General features: G+C 40.4%; 1 protein-coding gene and 1 pseudogene across 3 annotated transcripts in view; both read left to right on the top strand.

Annotated features, from left to right (window-relative positions):
* Nucleotides 1-23,669, top strand: part of CTTNBP2NL (CTTNBP2 N-terminal like) — a 67,257-nt gene extending 43,588 nt beyond the window's left edge. For both annotated transcript variants that reach the window (XM_081225935.1, XM_081225934.1), the window contains 3 exons: nt 14,399-14,629; nt 18,295-18,402; nt 19,497-23,669. In XM_081225935.1, the coding sequence (XP_081082061.1) occupies nt 14,399-14,629; nt 18,295-18,402; nt 19,497-20,978 (1,821 nt within the window). In that variant the 3' untranslated portion in view covers nt 20,979-23,669. The remainder of the gene's footprint in view (nt 1-14,398; nt 14,630-18,294; nt 18,403-19,496) is intronic.
* Nucleotides 5,331-7,512, top strand: LOC308613042 (26S proteasome regulatory subunit 4-like; annotated as a pseudogene). Its single transcript has one exon. The product of its transcript is annotated as a 26S proteasome regulatory subunit 4-like (transcript).
* Nucleotides 23,670-23,908: the final 239 nt, after the last annotated feature.

Raw genomic sequence — 23,908 nt, 5'->3', positions numbered from 1 at the left:
GAATCAGCTATATGTATACATATGTCCCCATGTCCCCTCCCTCTTGTATCTCCCTCCCACCCTCCCTATCCCACCCCTCTAGGTGGTCACAAAGCACCTAGCTGATCTCCCTGTGCTATGCGGCTGTTTCCCAGTAGCTATCTGTTTTACATTTGGTAGTGTATATATGTCCACGTCACTCTCTCACTTTGTCTCAGCTTACCCTTCCCCCTCTCTGTGTCCTCAAGTCCATTGTCTACGTCTGCGTCTTTATTCCTGTCCTGCCCCTAGGTTCTTCAGAACCTTTTTCTTTTTTTTTAGATTCCATATATATGCGTTAGCATATGGTATTTGTTTTTCTCTTTCTGACTTACTTCACTATGTATGACAGACTCTAGGCCCATCCACCTCATTACAAATAACTCAGTTTCATTTCTCTTTATGGCTGAGTAATATTCCATTGTATATATTAACCACATCTTCTTCATCCATTCATCTTTCGATGGACACTTAGGTTGCTTCCATATCCTGGCTATTGTAAATAGAGCTGCAGTGAATGAACATTGTGGTACATGACTCTTTTTGAATTATGGTTTTCTCAGGGTATATGCCCAGTATTGGGATTGCTGGGTCGTATGGTAGTTCTGTTTTTAGTTTTTTAAGGAACCTCCATACTGTTCTCCACAGTGGCTGTATCAATTTACATTCCCACCAACAGTGCAAGAGGGTTCCTTTTTCTCCACACCCTCTCCAGCATTTATTGTTTGTAGATTTTTGGATGGTGGTCATTCTGACTAGTGTGAAGTGATACCTCATTGTAGTTTTGATTTGCATTTCTCTAATGATTAGTGATGTTGAGCATCCTCTCATGTATTTGTTGGCAATCTGTATATCTTCTTTGGAGAAATGTCTGTTTCGGTCTTCTGCCCATTTGTGGATTGGATTGGATTGTTTGGTTTTTTGATATTGAGCTGCAAGAGCTGCTTGTAAATTTTGGAGATTAATCCTTTGTCAGTTGCTATGTTTGCAAATGTTTTCTCCCATTCTGAGGGTTGTCTTTTCATCTTGTTTATGGTTTCCTTTGCTGTGCAAAAGCTTTTAAGTTTCACTAGGTCCCATTTGTTTATTTTTGTTTTTATTTCCATTTCTCTAGGAGGTGGGTCAAAAAGGATCTTGCTGTGATTTATGTCACAGAGTATTTTGCCTTTGTTTTCCTCTAAGAGATTTATAGTGTCTGGTCTTACATTTAGATCTTTAATTCATTTTGAGTTTATTTTTGTGTGTGGTGTTAGGGAGTGTTCTAATTTCATTCTTTTACATGTAGCTGTCCAGTTTTCCCACCACCACTTATTGAAGAGGCTGTCTTTTCTCCATTGTATATTCTTGCCTCCTTTATCAAAGATAAGGTGACCAAAAAAAGAAAAAGAAAAGGTGACCATATGTGCATGGGTTTATCTCTGGCTTTTATCCTGTTCCATTGATCTATATTTCTGTTTTTGTGCCAGTACCATACTGCCTTGATTACTGTAGCTTTGTAGTATAGTCTGAAGTCAAGGAGCCAGATTCCTCCAGCTCCGTTTTTTCTTTCTCAAGATTGCTTTGGCTATTCGGGGTCTTTTTTGTTTCCATACAAATTGTGAACCTTTGTGTTCTAGTTCTGTGAAAAGTGCCATTGGTGGTTTGATAGGGATTGCACTGAATCTGTAGATTGCTTTGGGTAGTATAGTCATTTTCACAATGTTAATTCTTCCAATGCAAGAACATGGTATATCTCTCCATCTGTTTGTATCATCTTTAATTTCTTTCATCAGTGTCTTACAGTTTTCTGCATGTAGGTCTTTTGTCTCCTACAAACCTAGGTAGGTATATTCCTAATTATTTTATTCTTTTTGTTGCAATGGTAAATGGGAGTGTTTCCTTAATTTCTCTTTCAGATTTTTCACCATTAGTGTATAGGAATGCAAGAGATATTTGTGCATTGATCTTGTATCCTGATACTTCACCAAATTCATTGATTAGCTCTAGTAGTTTTCTAGTAGCATCTTCAGGATTCTCTATGTATAGTGTCACGTCATCTGCAAACAGTGACAGTTTTACTTCATTTTCAATTTGGATTCCTTATATTTCTTTTTAATCTCTGATTGCTGAGGCTAAAACTTCCAAAACTATGTTGAATAGTAGTGGTGAGAGTGGGCGACCTTGTCTTGTTCCTGATCTTAGTGGAAATGGTTTCCGTTTTTCACCATTGAGAATGATGTTGGCTGTGGGTTTGTCATATATGGCCTTTATTATGTTGAGTTAAGTTCCCTCTATGCCTACATTCTGGAGAGTTTTTATCATAAATATAGGTTGAATTTTGTCAAAAGCTTTTTCTGCATCTATTGAGATGATCATATGGTTTCTTTCCTTCAATTTTTTTAATATGGTGTATCACATTGATTGATTTGCATACATTGAAGAATTCTTGCATTCCTGGGATAAAACCCACTTGATCATGGTGTATGATCCTTTTAATGTGCTGCTGGATTGTGTTTGCTAGTATTTTGTTGAGGATTTTTGCATCTATGTTCATCAGTGATATTGGCCTGTAGTTTTCTTTCTTTGTGATATCTTTGTCTGGTTTTGGTAGCAGGGTGATGGTGGCATCCTAGAATGAGTTTGGGAGTATTCCTCCCTCTGCTATATTTTGGAAGAGTTTGAGGAGGATAGGTGTTAGCTCTTCTCTAAATCTTTGATAGAATTCGCCTGTGAAGCCATATCTGGTCCTGGGCTTTTGTTTGTTGGAAGATTTTTAATCACAGTTTCAATTTCAGTACTTGTGATTGGTCTGTTTATATTTTCTGTTTCTTCCTGGTTCAGTCTTGGAAGGTTGTGCTTTTCTAAGAGTTTTTCCATTTCTTCCAGGTTGTCCATTTTATTGGCATATACCTGCTTGTAGTAATCTCTCATGATCCTTGTATTTCTGCAGTGTCAGTTGTTACTTCTCCTTTTTCATTTCTACTTCTGTTGATTTGAGTCTTCTCCGTTTTTTTCTTGATGAGTCTGGCTAGTGGTTTATCTATTTTGTTTATCTTCTCAAAGAACCAGCTTTTAGTTTTATTGATCTTTGCTGTCATTTCCTTCATTTCTTTTTCATTTATTTCTGATCTGATCTTTATGATTTCTTTCCTTCTGCTAACGTTGAGGTTTTTTTGTTCCTCTTTCTCTAATTGCTTTAGGTGTAAGGTTAGGTTGTTGATTTGAGGTGTTTCTTGTTTCATGAGGTAGGATTGTATTGCTATAAACTTCCCTCTTAGAACTGCTTTTGCTGTATCCCATAGGTTTTGGGTTGTCGTGTTTTCATTGTCATTTGTCTCTAGGTATTTTTTGATTTCCTCTTTGATTTCTTCAGTGATCTCTTGGTGATTTAGTAGCATATTGTTTAGCCTCCATGCGTTTGTATTTTTTACAGATTTGTTCCTGTAATTGATATCTAGTCTCATAACATAGTGGTCGGAAAAGATACTTGATACAATTTCAGTTTTCTTAAATTTACCAAGCCTTGATTTGTGGCCCAAGATATGATCTATCCTGGAGAATGTTCCATGGGCACTTGAGAAGAAAGTGTATTCTGTTGGTTTTGGATGGAATGTCCTATAAATATCAATTAAGTCCATCTTGTTTAATGTATCATTTAAAGTTTGTGTTTCCTTATTTATTTTCATTTTGGATGATCTGTCCATTGGTGAAAGTGGGGTGTTAAAGTCCCCTACTGTGATTGTGTTAACTGTCGATTTCCCCATTTATGGCTGTTACATTTGCCTTATGTATTGAGGTACTCCTATGTTGGGTGCATAAATATTTCCAATTGTTATATTTTCTTCTTGGATTTATCCCTTGATCATTATGTAGTGTCCTTCTTTGTCTCTTGTAATAGTCTTTATTTGAAAGTCTATTTTGTCTGATGTGAGAATTGCTACTCCAACTTTCTTTTGATTTCCATTGCATGGAATATGTTTTTCATCCCCTCACTTTCAGTCTGTCTGTATCCCTAGGTCTGAAGTTGATCTCTTGTAGATGGCATATATACGGGTCTTCTTTTTATATCCATTCAGCCAGTCTTTGTCTTCTGGTTGGAGCATTTAATCCATTTTCATTTAAGCGAGTTATCGCTATGTATGTTCCTATTACCATTTTCTTGTTTTGGGTTTGTTATTGTAGGTCTTTTCCTCCTCTTATGTTTCCTGCCTAGAGAAGTTCCTTTAGCATTTGTTGTAAAGGTGGTTTGGTGGTCCTGAATTCTCACAGCTTTTGCTTGTCTGTAAAGGTTTTAGTTTCTCTGTTGAATCTGATTGAGATCCTTGCTGGGTAGAGTAATCTTGGTTGTAGGTTTTTCTCCTTCATCCCTTTAAATATGTCCTGCCACTTCCTTCTGGCTTGCAGAGTTTCTGCTGAAAGATCAGCTGTTAACCTTATGGGGATTCCCTTGTATGTTATTTGTTGCTTTTCCCTTGCTGCTTTTAATATTTTTACTTTGTATTTATTTTTTGATAGTATGTGTCTTGGCATGTTTCTCCTTGGATTTATCCTGTATGGGACTCTCTGCGCTTCCTGGACTTGACTTTTTCCTTTCCCATGTTAGGGAAGTTTTCAACTATAATCTCTCCCAGTATTTTCTCAGTCCCTTTCTTTTTCTCTTCTTCTTCTGGGACCCCTATAATTCGAATGTTGGTGCGTTTAATGTTGTCCCAGAGGTCTCTGAGACTGTCCTTAATTCTTATCATTATTTTTTTTTTATTCTGCTCTGTGGTAGTTTTTTCCCTATTTTATCTTCCAGGTCACTTATCCGTTCTTCTGCCTCAGTTATTCTGCTATTGATTCCTCCTAGAGAATTTTTAATTTCATTTATTGTGTTTTGCATCACTGTTTGTTTGCTCTTTAGTTCTTCTAGGTTCTTGTTAAACGTTTCTTATATTTTCTCCATTCTATTTCCAAGATTTTGGATATCTTTACTATCATTATTCTGAATTCTTTTTCAGGTAGACTGCCTATTTCCTCTTCATTTGTTTGGTCTGGTGGGTTTTTACCTTGCTCCTTCATCTGCTGTATATTTCTCTGTCTTCTCATTTTGATTAACTTACTTTTGGGGGTCTCCTTTTCACATGCTGCAGGTTCATAGTTCCCGTTGTTTTTGGATGAGGCTGGATCTTGTCTTTCTCGTGAGCAGGACTACATCTAGTGGTATGTTTTGGCGTGTCTGTGAACTTAGTATGATTTTAGGCAGCCTCTCTGTTAATGGGTGGGGTTGTGTTCCTGTCGTGCTATTTGTTTGGCATGGGGTATCCAGCACTGGAGCTTGCTGGTCGTTGAATGGAGCTGGGTCTTAGCGCTGAGACAGAGATCTCTGGCAGAGCTCTCGCTGATTGATATTATATGGGGCCAGGAGGTCTCTGGTGGTCCAGTGCCCTGAACTTGGCTCTCCCACTCAGAGGCTCAGGCCTGACACCCGGCCAGAGCACCAAGACCCTGTCAGCCACACAGCCAGGTACATGGGGAGTTTCTTGACTTTTGGGAAGTCTGAGGTCTTCTGCCAATGTTCAGTAGGTGTTCTGTAGGAGTTGTCCCACATGTAGATGTATTTTTGATGTATTTGTGGGGAGCAAGTTGATCTCCACGTCTTACTCCTCCACCATTTTGACAGTCCTCCCTCTCATATTTTAAGAGATGTATGGTCTCCTGAATAAAAGAGATTAAGATCTAATACAGCATTAAAAATTATACTTTCGACTTGTGGCAGCAGCGGCTCGAGTGGCCGAAGCAAGATGCGTCAAAGTCAGAGTGGTGGTCATGGTCCTGGAGGTGGGAAGAAGGATGACAAGGATAAGAAAAAGAACTATGAATCTCCTATACCAGCTAGAGTGGGGCAAAAGAAGAAGAAAACAAAGGGACCAGATGCTGCCAGCATACTGCCCCTGGTGACATCTCACACTCAGTGCTGGTTAATATTATTGAAGTTAGAATTGAAGACTGTCTTCTCATGGAGGAAGAATTCATTAGAAATCAGGAACAAATGAGGCCTTTAGAAGAAAAGCAAGAGGAGGAAAGATCAAAGATGGCTGATCTGAGGGGCACCCCAGTGTCGGTAGGAACCTTGGAAGAGATCATTGATGACAACCATGCCATCGTGTCTACGTCTGTGGGCTCAGAACACTACGTCAGCATTCTTTCATTTGTAGACAAGGATCTGCTGGAACCGGGCTGCTCAGTCCTGCTTGGTCCTACTCAGCCACAGGTGCATGCTGTGATGGGGTGCTGATGGATGACACGGATCCCTTGATCACAGTGATGAAGGTGGAAAAGGCCCTCCAGGAGACCTATGCTGATATTGGAGCATTGGACAACCAAATCCAGGAAATTAAGGAATCTGTGGAACTTCCACTCACTCATCCTAAATATTATGAAGAGATGGGTATAAAGCCCCCTAAGGGGGTCATTCTGTATGGTCCACCCGGCACAGGTAAACCTTCCTAGCCAGAGCAGTAGCAAACCAAAACTCGGCCACTTTCTTGAGAGTGGTTTGCTCTGAACTTATTTAGAAGTATCTAGGTGATGGGCCCAAACTTGTTCAGGAACTGCTCTGAGTTGCTGAAGAACACGCACCATCCATCGTGTTTATTGATGAAATTGATGCTATTGGGTCGGAAAGGTATGACTCAAATTCTGGTGGTGAGAGAGAAATTCAGCAAGCAGTGTTGGAGCTGTTGAACCAGTTGGATGGGTTTGATTCAAGGGGAGACATGAAAGTTATCAGGGCCACAAACCAAATAGATACTTTGGACCCAGCACTTATCAGACCAGGCCGCATTGACAGGAAGATCGAGTTCCCCTTGCCAGATGAAAAGACGAAGAAGCGCATCTTTCACATCCACACAAGCAGGATGACACTAACCCTGGATGACTTGATCATGGCTAAAGATGACCTCTCTGATGCCAACATCAAGGCAATCTGTACAGAAGCTGGTCTGATGGCCTTGAGAGAACGTAGAATAAAAGTAACAAATGAAGACTTCAAAAAAAAAAGTTTAAAGAAAATGTTCTTTATAAAAAACAACAAGGCACCCCCGAGGGACTCTATCTCTATTGGACCACAGTTGCCTTCCAGGAAAAGGTTGGAAGTGTGTCGATCCCTCAGAGGTGTGAGGCTGGGGAAGTTTCCCAGGAGTCCATGTTCCAGCTGATCTTCTTTAGCACAGCATCCTGAGTACCTTTTGAGCATGATGTGTAGGACGCCCATCTGGCTCTCTTCATATGTTTGTCACGTGCAGTGCTCTCTTCCCAATAAAGCGTGCTCTTTCTCAAAAAAAAAAAAAATTATACTTTCAAATTTTTAATTTATATTCAGAGCATTAATTTGTTCAGGTCTTATAGAATCCCTTACACATTTTCTTCTCCACCTCAAAAAGTTTTTTATTTAGACCCAGTCCAAAATGTATATGTAACTTGTTTCAATCACATACATAGACTAAAATAATAAAACAGAACAAAGACAAAAAAAACTCAACACACCTATTTCAATTTCATTAGGAGTTTTCTCAGGACTCTCTCAAATCTGAATGTTGAAGCAGCTACATTGTTCTGTTTACCCATATTCTTATTCTATCAATAAGCAGTCGACTAGCTAGAAGTACTACACTTGTAGCTATTTGTACTAAACTTACCATTTTTAGTCTTCAAAAGAATTTATTACACTGTAGTCAAATAATATTGTATCATGATCCTCTGAACTTATGTAAATAATTGCTTTTATAAATATATGTGGTTGCAAACTGACCCCAAGGGGAATCTTTTTTTTTTTAACCAGGATGATGAACGTTTTATTAAAAATACAAGGGGAATCTTTGAAGCTCATCTGCTTCAAAGTCAGTTTGCTAAATATATATATCGATATTACCTTAAGTGATTATACTAAGTAAATCCTAGATTTTACTAACAGCAAAATAAAATATTGACCTCACTAAAATGATGAGAGTAAGGAGAGGCTAAGACATCAGGAAAGAGGCTGGAAAATAAATATCTGTTACATGTCTTGGGCTTAAGGCAAAATATAGGATATAGGAAGAAGAAAGATGTATTAAGTGCTTTTTCCTTCAGATCACTTGCAATCTAAGTAGGTTGAAAGAAAAGACAGAAAAGTGAGAAGTGTTTAATAACAATGCAAGAGATAAATATCAATTGACCACATTATATAATATGTCACATGCCAGTTCAGGATTGATTGCTAAGTAAATAGAATGTTATTGGTTATCCAGGTTCCTGATACATTTTTAGTGATGTGTTCCTTCTAAGTTATCTGGGATTGGTGAATTTCGTTTTGCTTTTAATGGAGATTTACTAGCCTGATCCAGTTTTACAGAATCTTAAGTCTGTAGGGTTGAGTTTAAGTCATTGACTCTAAAACAGGAAAATCTATATTCTAAATTTGGTTACTGAAAAAATTAATTCATATTTATAGTACTTTGTGTCAGGTACTATAGGAAGCATTTTACATTACTCATTTAATTTTTATAACAAACCTATAGGTAGATTGTTACTCTCATTCTACAGATGAGGAATCTGAGGCACAGAGAAGTTAAGGTTGTTACTAAAGGTAATACAGAAAGTGGTAGTGACAGGATATAATCCCAGTTCTGTTAGACTCTAGGGCCCAAAAGTATTAAAGAAAATAAACATATAGAAAAGACCAGATTTGAGAATACAGCATTTATGGTTAAGTGGAAGGAGCACTCGGTTTTCAATAATATATTAGACATATTTTTTAAATGATGAAAATTTTCTCTTTTTGCTCCCATGTTAATTTTTTTTTTTTTTTTTTTTTTTTGCAGTACGTGAGCCTCTCACTGTTGTGGCCTCTCCCATTGCGGAGCACAGGCTCCGGATGCGCAGGCTCAGTGGCCATGGCTCACAGGCCCAGCCACTCCGCGGCATGTGGGATCTTCCCGGACCGGGGCTTGAACCCGTGTCCCCTGCATCGGCAGGCAGACTCTCAACCACTGCGCCACCAGGGAAGCCCTCCCATGATAAATTTTGTGCCATTTTCCAGAAATTAGTTTAATTCCAATGAGGCTAAATCCTCTTTTATCAATATTATCAAACAGTAAAATCTGGTTTTCTTTCAGCAAGTGAAAAGGAACTTCCAGAACAAAGGTTATACTTGTAATGTTGTTATCATCTTTATCCAGAATGGTTGCTTTATTTCCAGTTGTTCAGGCAGCTATTTATAGTTTATTAGGGACTCCAGAGTATAAGTGATTTGAAGATTAATAGATTTAAATTGTGTGTAAAAAGGATTCCTTTTAACATGCTTTTGGTAACATTAATAAAAACCATTTTGGAATCATGTTTTTTGTCTTTCTGATCCCTGACATAGAAGTATTTAGATATTTTTAAGGCATAATGTTTATATTGCTGTTTACTTTTATAAGCATCACTTCAGAATTGGCAATAAATGGCAAAATTGCATATCCTAATACAGTTCTGGTATCAGCCTGAGTCTTGAAAATAAAACCTTGTACTTAAATATAAGCCCCCATTTAAATGGGCCAAATTCTTCACCTTTACATTTGGAACCACCTTTCATGTTGGTGATTATCATCCAAAGAATCAAGAGATTGATTTCCTATTTTAAGATTGAAATATATATATAATTTATACCATTATTGGGACTTCCATGGTGGCACAGTGGTTAAGAATCTGCCTGCCAATGCAGGGGACATAGGTTCGATCCCTTGTCCGGGAAGATCCCACATGCCGCGGAGCAACTAAGCCCGTGCGCCACAACTGCTGAGCCCATGCACCACAACTAGTGAAGCCCGGGCGCCAGAGCCTGTGCTCTGCAACAAGTGAAGCCACTGCAATGAGAAGGCCGAGCACCACAATGAAGAGTAGCCCCGGGGGGCTCCCCTGGTGGCGCAGTGGTTGGGGGTCTGCCTGCCAATGCGGGGGGCGTGGGTTCGTGCCCCGGTCCGGGAGGGTCCCGCGTGCTGCGGAGTGGCTGGGCCCGTGGGCCGTGGCCGCTGGGCCTGCGCGTCTGGAGCCTGTGCTCCGCAGCGGGAGGGGCCGCAGCGGTGAGAGGCCCGCGTACCGCAAAAAAAAAAAAAAAAAAAAAAAAAGAGTAGCCCCGGCTTGCTGCAACTACAGAAAGCCCGCACACAGCAACGAAGACCCAATGCAGTCAAAAAAAAAATATATATATATATATACTATTATCTACATATAATATTATTGAACTATTATTTATGTATATATGATATATATGTATGTTATTTATTATAATTAATAAACTATTTATTATAGAGAGATGGTGATTGCTTCATATTTCTTTTTGTAGTTTATCATAGCAAAGCTGAAATTTTTGGAGAGCAAACATGGCATATCCAAGGATATTATGTGGTTTTATTTTAAGCTTTCAGTAGTGGTGTGTTTCATTCAGCCTGTAACAGTAAAAATAAATGAGTAATAGATGACTCGTATGTTTTGTCTGCTATAGTAATATCTTCTATCATTGAATCTGTCTAACCAGCCAGTTACTTTACTGTTGTCTGAAATAAAGATCATCGTGTTTTCTGACAATGTAGGAATTTCTGTTCAGTTAAAATATATGTTGTCATTGAAGTAAAAATAATGAAATTGCAAGAAATTGATTGATTTTAGCTGTACTCCTGAACCCCTCTCCCCCAAAGTGAAATCCAGATCATTTTAAAGTTCTTATAAAATAGCTGGAATTTCATTAAAATATTAAAACTCAGCCTTGATAGTTTTTAGTATAGGTACTTAGCCTCTAAATTTTGCCCTGAAACATAAACGGTAGTGGTAGCATGTCTAGTTATTCACATTGATAACCAGCCTCCACGATGGCCCCCAGTTGTCCTCCCTCCTGATATTCACACCCTTAAGTAGTCCCCCCCCGACCCACATTTACCAGGGTTGGTCTGTGTGATTGCTAGAATACACCAGAAATGATGGTAAGTCACTTCTGAGGTGAGGTTACAAGACAGTGGGACTTCCATCTGGATGTGTCTGTGTCTGTCTGTCTCTCTCACTCTCTCACATCACTTGCTCTGTTGCAAGCCAGTACGTGCAAGGAGCCAAGGCCTAGCCCAACAACTAAGCTTGGAAATGGATCCTCCAGCCCTAGTCGTGCCTTCAGATGGCTGCGTCCTTGGCCAGCAGCTTGACTGCAACCTCATGAGACACTGAGCCAGAAGCACCCAGCTCAGCCCTCAGCCCCTCCCAGATTCTTGACCCTCAGGAACTGTATGAGATAAAAAATGTTTACTAAGCATTTAAATTTGGGAGTAATTTGTTATGCAGGAATAGATAACCAGTGCACACCTCCACTAAAGCTCTTCTGTCATTTGTCAAACCTTAACATCTATTTTTAGTTATTGTTGTTATTATTTGTGCCGTTAAATGTGTAATACGTACAATTCACCTGACTGAAGTGTTAAGTTGGATGGAAAATACTGTATTCCATCTCCCATTTTCCAATCCAGTGTTTGGTGTAATAAATACAGAACTCACTTTTCCCATGTTCGGGTCCCATATTAGAATGTACTTAAAATAATTGTTTTGTGGGGCTTCCCTGGTGGCGCAGTGGTTGAGAGTCCGCCTGCCGATGCAGGGGACGCGGGTTCGTGCCCCGGTCTGGGAAGATCCCACATGCTGCGGAGCGGCTGGGCCCGTGAGCCATGGCCACTGAGCCTGCGCGTCCGGAGCCTGTGCTCCACAACGGGAGAGGCCACAACAGTGACAGGCCCGCGTACCGCAAAAAAAAAAATAATAATAATAATTGTTTTGTGACAAGGAGCCTTTTTTAGATTATTCCGCAGATTCTTATCATTTATGTGTGAAGCTACCAATTTTGTGTAACTTGTAATTACTATGCAAGTGATTATAGAATTACTGTGAAATACTTCAAGAGAAAACAGACAGCTTAACAACTATTCTCAGAGAAGTCTGAGACCTCACCAAAGAAGCTCCTCATCCATTACTTGTAACTCTGTGATGCTTATTAATTCTACAGGATAATAACAGTGTGGGTTTTTAAAAGTCATATCTTTAAGGATTAGTTAAGAGAGAGAGCTTCTTAGCAGATGCAGCTTCTTAGCATCATCAAGATCATGAATTGTACTCCCAGCTCTGCTCTCCCATCCCACTTTCTCCATGGTGTTCTGAAGAGGAAAAGGTCATAAAAGTACTCAGGTTCACTTTTTCCTTTTTGCCCTACTAAACCAATTTTAGTGCCAATAATTGTTTCTTTTCCATAGCTAATCATACAGAAACAGTAATCATGAATAAAAGATGTGACAGAAAAGTGGAATTTCAACTTCTTAAAGAGTTTTTTTTTTCTCTTGCTTCCTTTGTCTGTGTTTTTCTAAACGCGGATTTGCCTTAGGACATTAATAGCTACAGATAGATACTTTCAGTGAATCCTGGGTTATCAGTCTTGTGTTTTTATACCTGAACTTAAAGAAAGAGATGTTCTTAATGAAAAGAAAACATTGATGAGTCCCATGTTCTTTGACATTAATGCTCTTAAATATGTAACTAAAAATTAGCTTTTTTGTCTATTCTTGCCATGATTCTTAAAAAACAGTAATAAAAATAGCCAATTTTGGAATTGGTCTTGTCTTCCTCTATCCTAAATAGACAAGATTATTTTGAAATTTTACTGAAAACTTCCTTTTAATTTGGACCTAAAAAAAAATAGGATTCTGTCTTTCAAATCCCTCCCCCCTTCAATTCACATGCTCACATGTGCACACCCACACACACACACGCACACTTGTAATAAGGTTAGGAGGATGGTTATCAGTAACTTAAAGGAACAAACGAATTTCACTCTTCAAATATTTAGTATACAAATGTTATCCAAATACTCCAATAATGTCATCACCTAAGACAGTTGTAGTCCAGCCAGAAGTAAAACCACCAGGGCTTCTAACTCTGCTTTGAACATCTGCCAACTGATACCAACACAAATTTGTCAACACAAATTTGTAACACAAGGCTGATTCCTGAGTCTTGAACTTGGACAGTCTCTAATGAAGAAGGAGGCATCAAATTTTCGGCACTGAAACATGTCAGAGAAACCCCATGTTTGCTTTATTTTCTTGAGGGTTTTTGTTTTTTAAGCATGGTCACTGAATTGTGTATTTTTCTTTTCAAATGGGTTCCCATTTGTGGGTGGTGGTAGCTCCTGATGAAATAATTTTAAAAAATTGAGAAATAACAGTAGTTTTCGTAACTAGATTTCATTTGAAAGCTTAAATTATATAGTACTTTGCTATGATTTTTGAGAAAGTTTCCTCAACCCTCTATTAACACTTCATTTATTTTTTTTTTGTAACATGTCTCAGGAAACATTTAAATGTCTGTTTAGTAAAGTAATTGTTAATTTCACTCTGTTCACCTGCCCGTAATATATGATGCTTATATGAAATAGTACTTCAAGTCTTTCCTAGCAGATATAAGAGGGAAGCCTAAGAATCTCCTTTCACTCCCTTCCTGATCATTCGACCTGACTTGGCGCCCAGGCCCAAAGCCGTAGGCCAGACTCCAAGCACCAGCCCACATTCCCTGCTCAAGTTCCCTTTCATCCCCAAAGCTCACCAAGCCCTGAAGGGGACAGAAAGGAGGATGGAAGACAGCTGAACAGAGGTTAGAAGAGGGGAGTGGAATTTGGCAGCAGGTAGAAGGACTTTGTCTGCACCTCTAGTGGTGAGTGCCTCCACCACCCTCTTGACCGGCCAAAAACTGAGTGAAGTTCTGTGCGGACAAATCAGAAACAGTCCTCGATTATGATGTAAAAATATCTTTAGCGTCCTTTACCTGTCTACAGCCAGCTGGTTAGGTCTCTAAACATATAAACTCTTAAAGGTATCATGCTTACCGTATTTTAAAAATGTAAATGCCATAACACAGGAAAGATAAGATATACCTGTTGGTGATAGAAGCATTCATAAGCTGAGGCAGTAAGTGTGGTGGGTAAGGTCACAGACTCCAGAGCCAGGCTGCCTGGGTTTAAACCCCAATTCTGACAGCTTGCTAGATGAGTAACCTGAAACAAGTCACTTGACCTCTCCGTAGTAATGTTCTCATCTGCAAAATGGAGCTGATAGCACTACCTATAGGGCTGTAAACTTCAAATAGCCTGAACCTAAACACTTAGATCCATGTCTGGCTGGTACTTAGCTTTACCTAAGTATTTGTTCCCATTAATATGCTGTGCCCCTTTTCTGATGCTGTTTCCATACTTCGATGACCCTGTCTGATTTGCGGTCAGAAGGTTACTTCATACTCACACCACTGTCTAACTGCTAGCAGATCCCCTGCTCAGCAGTATTGGAAAGCAAAATGCTGAGTGTCCTTTCTTTCCCAGGCCCAACACAGAGATACTTTCATTGAAGAACGCTATGGAAAATATAACATCAGTGATCCTTTAAGGGCACTCCAGAGAGACTTTGAAACACTGAAGGAGAAGAACGATGGCGAGAAGCAGCCAGTCTGCACAAACCCGCTCTCGGTTCTCAAGGTGGTGATGAAGCAGTGCAAGAACATGCAGGAGCGCATGCTATCGCAGCTGGCTGCCGCGGAGAGCAGGCACCGCAAGGTGGGTTCACCGCTGACACGCGCCTGTAAACTCCTGAAATGCCTGACACTTTCTTGTCAGCTGCCAGCTCTCACAGTAACTTAACTGGGAAGTCCCACAGGTGTAAAAAAGCCCCTGAGCTTACCTAAGAGCCAGGAGATAGAAAATGCAGGTTATTCCGAAGGTTAAATTCAGGCAGTGTGCCAGACGCATCATTTCAGATGGCGTTTCTCCTTGACACGACACTCCAAAACACTTGGTACGTTTTTTCAACTCCTGGTCATCCAAACTTTGGCAACAAACTGGGGCTTGACCAAGCCTTGTAGCTGAACGGAGTGTTCCCTATTTGCTTACTTAAGTGATAAATAGAAAGATTAACAGGTATTTGGGGAATGCTATATCAGAGAGAGAGAAAGAATTAGAGAATTTACCTGACTATAAACATACAAGCCAATAGATTATTTTCATTTATTTCTAGTTTTGAGTTTCATTGCATTTTACTTCTCATGAAACCATAAACAGTCCCTAGGGTTGTTTACCTTAAAGCTGTTCTACCCTGTTAGGAAAGTGTGTGTGTGTGTGTGTGTGTGTCTGTGTGTGTCTGTGTGTCTGTCTGTGTGTCTGTGTCTGTGTCTGTGTGTGTGTCTGTGTCTGTGTGTCTGTGTGTGTGTGTTTTCTCTGGGTCTTACAGCCCCTGAGATAGGAAGGCAAACCTGTGCTCTCCTCGGCAAACCTGTGCTTTCCTCTACCTCATCTCCTTGGAATTCTTCTAGTGCTTGTGATTTCATTCCACGACTTATCATTTATGGCTCAGATTTGGCCTGGAAAAAATGCTTGGCTAGAGTCTGCATTTTTAAGAACTATTGGTGTAGATTTATATCAACAAGGGGGGACATCAGTGCATTTAGTAGGAAGCATTTTATTCTGAAAAAATTGGGTTAGCAGCTGCAGTTTGATGGACCTTCGTTTACTTTTATGGTTACCTGCTTTAGAGAGCCATCTGCTTAAAATGCATCTGACAAAGTGCTTAAGGGCTTAGGTCTTGCCCATGATTTTTCTTTCCCTTCACAGAGTCCAAACAAAAGGCCACAGTGGGGGTTCTTAACCACGAATGGGTCTCAGATGTTCCATGATCCCCCAGAAAATATACAGAATGCCAAAAGTTTATGCATTTTGTAGAAAATGAATTTTTTCCCCATATCCTTACTTGAATTCTCAGAGGTATCTCCAAGACCCAGAAAAGTTTAACCTCTAGACTAGACTGAAGTAATCTGAAGACATTTATGCCCCAGTTTAAAAGGTGTCAATGAGTTTGAGGTAGTTGCCTAAATTTGGGGGCTTTTACATAATATTATAAGAAAATCTTCACAACATCCTTGTTTGATAGGCAGGCCTGTTTTCTATTTCATACATGAAGTAACTGAGTTGTACTGAAGGGCTGGCTGGCTGTCATGCCCTTTGAAGGTGTAGTGTTGGGATAATTTATGGTTCTAGGTGATTGGGGAGAGGAAGAGTTAAAAAATTCAAAATTCCCTAACACTGTATTTCAATGTAAGATAGTATTAAATATTTTAAAACAGCTGCCTATCTGATCTTATGTGTTTTATCAAAGTAGAACACTGACTTTGTTAGACATCAAACTAGAGGCTTATAATTAGGGTGCATATAGTCCCAGTTTGCCTGAGAGAATTCCAGTTTAAGCCTGTTGCCTTGGCATAGTTGTTAACAATACCCGCTTTGGCTCTCAGACATGTTAGTGGTTTGAACAGTCAATTATGTAGTTACTCCGCTTATTACAAAAAATAGGGTTCCCTACTCCACCCCCTCCCATTCTCTCTCCTCCTCAATATTAGAGACAACCACTTTTTTCTTTTAACTGTTTATTTTGGCAGCTAACTTCCATATTTCTAACTGATATACTGCTCTCTCTTGCTTTATCAATTTTAGACACATATTTACTTTCTTTTATTATAGATGTGGATTTCATTATCTTACACCCCACCTCCCTTCTCTCCACCCCTGCCATCCTCCCAAAACAAACATAATACCCTTTCCTCACCCTCATTCTCTGTCATATCTGTTATTACTAGATCTGGAGCCTGTCACATTCTGTTTCTTCAGAGGATAAACATCTGGTGTATTCCTGGGCAGTAGATGCCTGGCTTAGCATTCTGTGTACAGGAATCAGGTTGCGGGGACGAATAACTCCTCTGAAAATACAAACTTGGAGCCAGTGCCCTTGTCTTCTCTCCTACATCTCATCTCTCCGGTGCAGTGTCTGCCACCTGCAGGTTCCATAGGTCCTTGGGGTCCTGCAGCACAAAGCAGCATCCTCCCCCATACCAAAGTAGTTACCACTGCTCCAGCCACTTTCTTTCTTCAGAATGTTGTTAAAATTTCTTGTCTGCCACAGTCTCTCTTTTTGACTTTGTGGGTTTTTATTCTTTTCATCCCATTTCTATCATTTTAGACGGCTCTCCGAAGGGAGAGGAGATGATCTACCACCTTTAGCCAAAAGCTGTTCTTTCTATTAAGTTGCAAAAGTTTTCTTTTTTTTTAACCAGAAGGAAATACACCAAAATGTTTTCATTTTTGTATTTAAAAAGGAGTCCCAGAAAGTTTTCTCTCTCCTTTAATAACAGTTGTTAGTGAGGAGAAACAATAGGAAATGGCCATTGGGATGACAGTGCTCTGGCCTAGGGAGGTCTAGGCCAAGGCATCTCTGAAGCATGAGCAGAAGCTACAAAGAAATCCATAGCCACTGGAATATTATGCAGTTGTAGGCAGGATTATGTGGGGAAATGTCCCTTTCAATTTGTATTCTTAAAATTGGGCTTAATCCCTTGGCACAAGGATAAGTGGAATGGGGTAGGCAGGTTAATTAAAAAGCCTTGTGGGGCTTCCCTGGTGGTGCAGTGGTTGAGAGTCCACCTGCCGATGCAGGGGACACGGGTTCGTGCCCTGGTCTGGGAAGATCCCACATGCTGTGGAGCGGCTGGGCCCGTGAGCCATGGCCGCTGAGCCTGCGCATCCGGAGCCTGTGCTCCGCAACGGGAGAGGCCACAACAGTGAAAGGCCCGCATACCGCAAAAAAAAAAAAAAAAATGCCTTGTGAAAAATCTCCACTTAAGATCTCAATAATTGAGGCTTTTCATATGCAGGATAAAGTCAAGAGAGTCTTTTCACCTCTTATCTACTGTACATGAAATGCATATATTAATTAAGCAAGGCACAGTTAGGATGTCACCTATTTGAAATGTTTAATTTTAGGCTTCACTCTCTGGTACTTCCAGTGATTTGAACATCAAGGGAGAGCCTCAGCTTTCAGCTTTCAGCTTTCCATGGTCCTGCCTTGCTTCATCACCTACAACTGTCCCCTAGTCCCACCAAACTTTTATTAATTCTCTGAAACCTTCTCAGCCCCTACAGCTAATGAGTTGCCCTCTTCTATTTACATGCCACTTCGTGTTACCTCGGATGAGTATGTACTGTATTGTTTCCTAGCACATAGCTTGCATATCTTTCACCCTTCTAGACAGGGGCCCTTGATGGCCCTGACTGGGATTTACTTATTTATTTATCTATGGAATGACCTTGGGTGCTTAGAAAGACACTTAGTATTTAATTGTACTCTAAGTGTGACTCCTTGATATTTGAAAATGATTTTTTTTTTTAATTCCTTAAAGGTAATCCTAGACCTTGAGGAAGAAAGGCAAAGGCATGCACAGGACACAGCTGAAGGAGATGATGTCACCTATATGCTGGAGAAGGAAAGAGAGCGGCTGACTCAACAGGTAATTAAGGTGGAGGGGCTCAGAGCAGCATTTGCCTAGAGTAGCATTTCTTGAAGATTATTCTGCAGGGTGTAAATTGGTGTTGCTCAAAAAAAGGGGGTTTTGTGGTCAAATAAGTCTGGGAATTACTGGATTAAACAAAGTTAAAGAGGTTTCTAACTTCAATTTGTTAGACCCTTTAGTATGCAGAAGCACGCTGTGAGTCTTCAAGAACAAGATAGGGTGTTCTGTGTTTAGCAAATTTATGTTTTCATAAAATCTTTTAACATAGATCATTCACTATGGGACTGTCGTTCCATAGAACACACTTCGGGGAACACTAACTTGGAACTCTCCAACTTTTTTTGACTTAGGATTCCTAGTAAGAAATACATTTTACATCACAACCCAGTATATATACACATATATACATATGCCTGAAACAAAAATCTCATGAAATCATACATAACCCTTACTGCTTATAATACACATTGATATTTTCGCTTCTATTTCATCTTTTTTTATTTCTGATCACGGCTCACTAAATGGTTTTGCCGTCCATGAATAAGTCTCAGAGTTTGAAAAACACTGACTAAAAGGGTTCCTTCAACCCTTTCCCTCTCACTCTGTGCCTTAAATAAGGTTGGGATGATGATTAAAGCAGATGGCATTTGTATAAAAAGAATGATTCAAATGGAACTACTTACGTTTGTTTGTTTTTAAGACCAGAAAGAATTATTACTGAAGCTTTAAAAGTTTTCAGCAGCATTCATCACAAAATCTGGTTGATATGGCTTTCTGCTGTTTTGATTGGCTCTAATCCCCTGAACTTTCCATAACATAAAACACAATGATGATTCAGATTCCCACTAATAACTCTGAGACAATAAGAACTAGAAGTGCCTCCTGAATCATCAAAGAAAGATTAAGTCGTAGTGTGTACATTTTTATGTTAGGTGTTATGATACTTAAATATTTGATGTAAGCACATGGCATACATGGTAATCCCATGTGCCAGAGAACAGCTAGCTTGATACACTCTACTTGATAACAGTTTTTCAGTATCTCTTTGTTTCCTTACTCTAACCAAGATGTGTGGTGGCATTCTTTTATAGTTGGAATTTGAAAAGTCCCAAGTGAAAAAGTTTGAAAAAGAGCAGAAGAAGCTCTCCAGTCAGCTGGAAGAGGAGCGCTCCCGCCACAAGCAGCTCTCCTCCATGCTGGTGCGCGAGTGCAAGAAGGCCACCAACAAGGCCGCCGAGGAGGGCCAGAAGGCAGGAGAGCTGAGCCTGAAACTAGAGAAGGAGAAGAGCCGGGTGAGCAAGCTGGAGGAAGAGCTCGCTGCTGAGAGGAAGCGGGGCTTGCAGACGGAGGCCCAGGTGGAGAAACAGTTGTCTGAGTTTGACATTGAAAGGGAACAACTGAGAGCAAAGCTGAACCGAGAAGAGAACCGGACCAGAACTCTGAAAGAAGAGATGGAGAGTTTGAAGAAGATAGTGAAGGACCTAGAGGCCTTGCACCAGCAAAGTAGCCCTAGCGAGCAAGTGAAGAAACCAGTAACCCTGTCTAAAGGCACGGCAACTGAGCCACCCATTCTAGTGTCCGTATTTTGCCAGACGGAGAGTTTTCAGGCAGAAAGAACCCATGGGAGCAGCACAGCCAAGGTAACAGCCACAGGGCTGCCTGGTCCCACCACTCCTGCTTACTCTTATGCAAAAACCAATGGACATTTTGACCCAGAAATGCAAACTACCAAGGAGCTGATTACAGGCAGCAGTGTAGAAAACCAAGCGCCTCCACAAGAGAATCCTGTGGGATTGGCCCAAGAGAAAGCAGTAGAGAATGGTGGGTGTCCTGTGGGAATAGAGACTCCAGTCCCAGCGCCTGGTCACCTCCCTTCCGGTGGGAGCTCACTGTCTCCCAGCAGCACTGCCTCTTCCTCTCTCACATCCTCTCCTTGCTCTTCACCAGTGCTAACTAAGCGCTTATTGGGGTCATCAGCTAGCAGCCCTGGCTACCAGTCCTCCTACCAAGTAGGGGTCAACCAGCGGTTCCATGCAGCTCGGCACAAATTTCAGTCCCAAGCAGATCAGGACCAACAAGCTAGTGGTCTGCAGAGCCCTCCATCCAGGGATCTGTCCCCAACCCTCATAGACAACTCTGCCGCCAAGCAGCTGGCCCGAAACACAGTCACCCAGGTGCTCTCCAGATTCACTAGCCAGCAAGGACCAATCAAGCCCGTGTCTCCCAACAGCTCTCCCTTTGGCACAGACTATCGAAATCTGGCCAACACTGCCAGCCCAAGAGGTGACACCAGCCATTCACCTACTCCAGGGAAAGTGTCTAGTCCTCTGAGCCCCCTGTCTCCAGGGATCAAGTCCCCTACCATCCCCAGAGCTGAGAGAGGAAACCCTCCGCCCATTCCACCCAAGAAACCGGGCCTCACTCCTTCTCCATCTGCTGCCACTCCACTGACCAAACCTCATCCCCAGGCATCCTCTTTGACCACCACAGAAGACCTTGCCAGCAGCTGCTCTTCTAATGCTGTTGTAGCCAATGGCAAGGACGTTGAGATACTTTTGCCTACCAGTAGCTAGTCCCTAGGAGGGAGTCTCCACATTTGACATTCCATCAGATTTCATCCAAGAGCTCAGAGTCAAACCATTGAGTCAGATCATGTTATTTATTTTGATAGTAGCTGAAACTATCTGTATAATACATTTAGTGTATTTCACCTTTTTGTATTTTTTAGGTAGAAACTAAGTAGTTTGGGTTTTTATGATTCACATCTTTGTGCTAAAGCTAGAAGGGCACCTCAAAGATGTCTAAGCTTTGCAGTCACCATCGTGTTATGATGGAGAAAGCTAATTGAGTACCAGGTGGTGATTTCCTGTCTATCTGGGGACTAGAATCACTCAACACTCATTTTGAATTATGTGGAAGTGGCTCATGCAGACTTTTTATTCCAGATGAACATGTTTTAAAAGTGCCTGAAATTAGACTGCCATATGAATGTGATTCTGCAGCAGTAACACAAAATGGATCGTTTAACTGCAAAAAATGAGATCCTCTGTGAATTCTGAATGTTAAAAACCAACACTGCTTTTAATCCTCTTTTACTGTTTTTTAATACAAGCTTTGTGTTCAAATACAAGGCTGCATAAGTAGAATGGGAATCCTAAAGGTGGGTGTGAACTCGCCACAAAGCTGAGCTTTATAGAGCCCTTGAGAAACCCTCCTGAACATTAAGCAGTTGGGGTGCTGATTTTCTTGTACTTTCGAAAGATTACATCGCTCCCAGTTTCCTGCGTAAGTTTTTGAATACAGTGAAATCACATCTCCTTCAAAAATATCTACAGGCATCTACTGTTGTGTAAGGAACTTCTGATTCCGATTGCTGTTACTTGAATAGGAAATGGTTACTCATTCTGTATAAAAGTTTTGCAACAGAATGAGATCTTTATTCTGTAATGAAAAAGCAATAACTTCAAGTTCACTGTCTTTGTAATATTATAAGTCAGAATTATACAGGTTTTAGCAAATTGTTACACGTTTCTCCAAGCTGCCAGCATTCTGTGTCTGTCTGTGGAACCAAATTAACTTTTGCCTAAATGGAAGTATACATATATCTGTATAGATAAACACCCCTTTTACGTGTTTAACATACACACACTTAAACACATAAATAATAGTGTGATTATATCTTTGGAGTTTGCAATATAGCATAAAGGACGAGTAGAAATGCATGTTAAGATTACCTACCAAAGCAACTAGATATAGCTGGGACCCAGTCAATCACAGGAGGACTTTTGTCCACCAGGAGGGGAAAATTTCAAATGAAATCAGGTCTTTAGCATCATAAGAAGACAAGGCCAAACGAACCCAGTGTCACAAAACTCAACTGGTCATATAAATGAGTGAAACAGGTCGGTCAGTCAAGTGATGTATGACAGCTGGGAGCAGTGGGAGCTGTAGCAAACTGAAGTGCCCAAGCACCGTTACAAAGGGCACCCCCTGTTCAGTTTCAGCTGCTTGTTGCCATGCAGGAATGCTAGACCCGGGTTACCAGCTCCTAAAATTTTTATGAAATCCAAATTTTCATGAGAAACATTCTCATTTTTAAATATCAAGAACTGATCCAAAAATATTTAAATACTGCTAGTTACACACTTCCGCAGCTGGATTTAGCCCGCAAGCTGCCAGGCTGCAGCCTCTTTCATTCTAGAAACTTCGGTCATTTCCATCACAGCAAGTTTGTGAGGACAGAAGCCTCCAGACTTTCCAACCTGTTGGCTAGCACAGCCAACAAACTCCGCAGAGTATAATGACTATTCTCCTCTTCCAAACAGGACTGTCTGCAACCCAGCTCAGACATGGTGGGTACATGGTTTTGTGTGCACAAGGATGAAGAGGCCTTGGTGTCCTCACATACATTTTTCTAGCCAACATCTATCCAGCAGCCACTGACCTGCTATAATTTAAATCTATTTCCTCTTAATCCAACATGAGTTGATGGGGGAAAAGCAACTGATGGAAATCAAGATAAATCACTATGGAGTATATTGGTGTCTGCACAGCTTATGGTTTGACTAAAGACAATACATCAAAAAATTAAAATACTATTAATGCCCCAGCGTGTCTACCAAATGATAGAGGGGTTATCTTAAACTTCCCAGAGCAATCATGCATTAAATTTTATTCCCGTGCATAGTCATATGAACTGGATGATAAAATAGCTGAACTTTCTAAGCAGAAGAGGGGGCTATACTCCCAGAGTGTTATTACCTCTTGCTTTAAATGGTAATCTTACAAATTGCATTGTGCTCTTCTTTTGTTTTGGCATAGATATATATAGAGAGAGATACTATAAGGAAGTTTATTTCTTAGGAAGTGCACTGAATAATGTATTTCTTTTACAGTGTAATATGGGGGTGGGGAAATGCAAAAGAAATGTGTATTTTTGCTAGTTGCCTATCTTCTGAGATAAATAAGCACAATACTGCAATGGATCCAATAATCCAGTTAGGTATTATAGATCAGTATTTAAGTTTGCTGTAGATTGTGTGTGTGCTAAGTAAAAGTTCTGTGATTCACAATTTTGGTCTTAACCCATGTTGCAAAAGCTATGTTACTGGTCAACAGATGATAATGCTGTGCAGTGCATAGCACAAGCATTAACTAGTCCTTAACATGTGTAAAGCCAAATGTACCGTGCAGAAGTCTTCACCTGTTTTTATAGCAGACTTCATTAAAACGAGCTAAATCCTACTGTCTGGGCAAAAAATAGTCTTGTTTGTACGAAATGAAGAATGTTGCACAACAGGGCCGATTTTGTTGGGGAAGGAGCAGATTGGTGAAGAGGGAGCACTCACTCCTGGCTTTAAAAAAACAAAGTCAGTGACCCATCCAGGTTAGACCCCAAAAGGAGCTGGGACATTTGTTTTCCTTAGAATCTTAGAGCTGGGAGAAGTCTTCACAATAATCCAGTCTGTAATTTTTAAACCATTTGGGGATTCTGGACCTTTTG

The sequence above is a fragment of the Mesoplodon bidens genome, assembly GCF_964165515.1.
Source record: "Mesoplodon bidens genome assembly, chromosome: 2".
Lineage (NCBI taxonomy): Eukaryota > Metazoa > Chordata > Mammalia > Artiodactyla > Ziphiidae > Mesoplodon > Mesoplodon bidens.
This window is presented reverse-complemented; position numbering and strand designations above follow the sequence as displayed.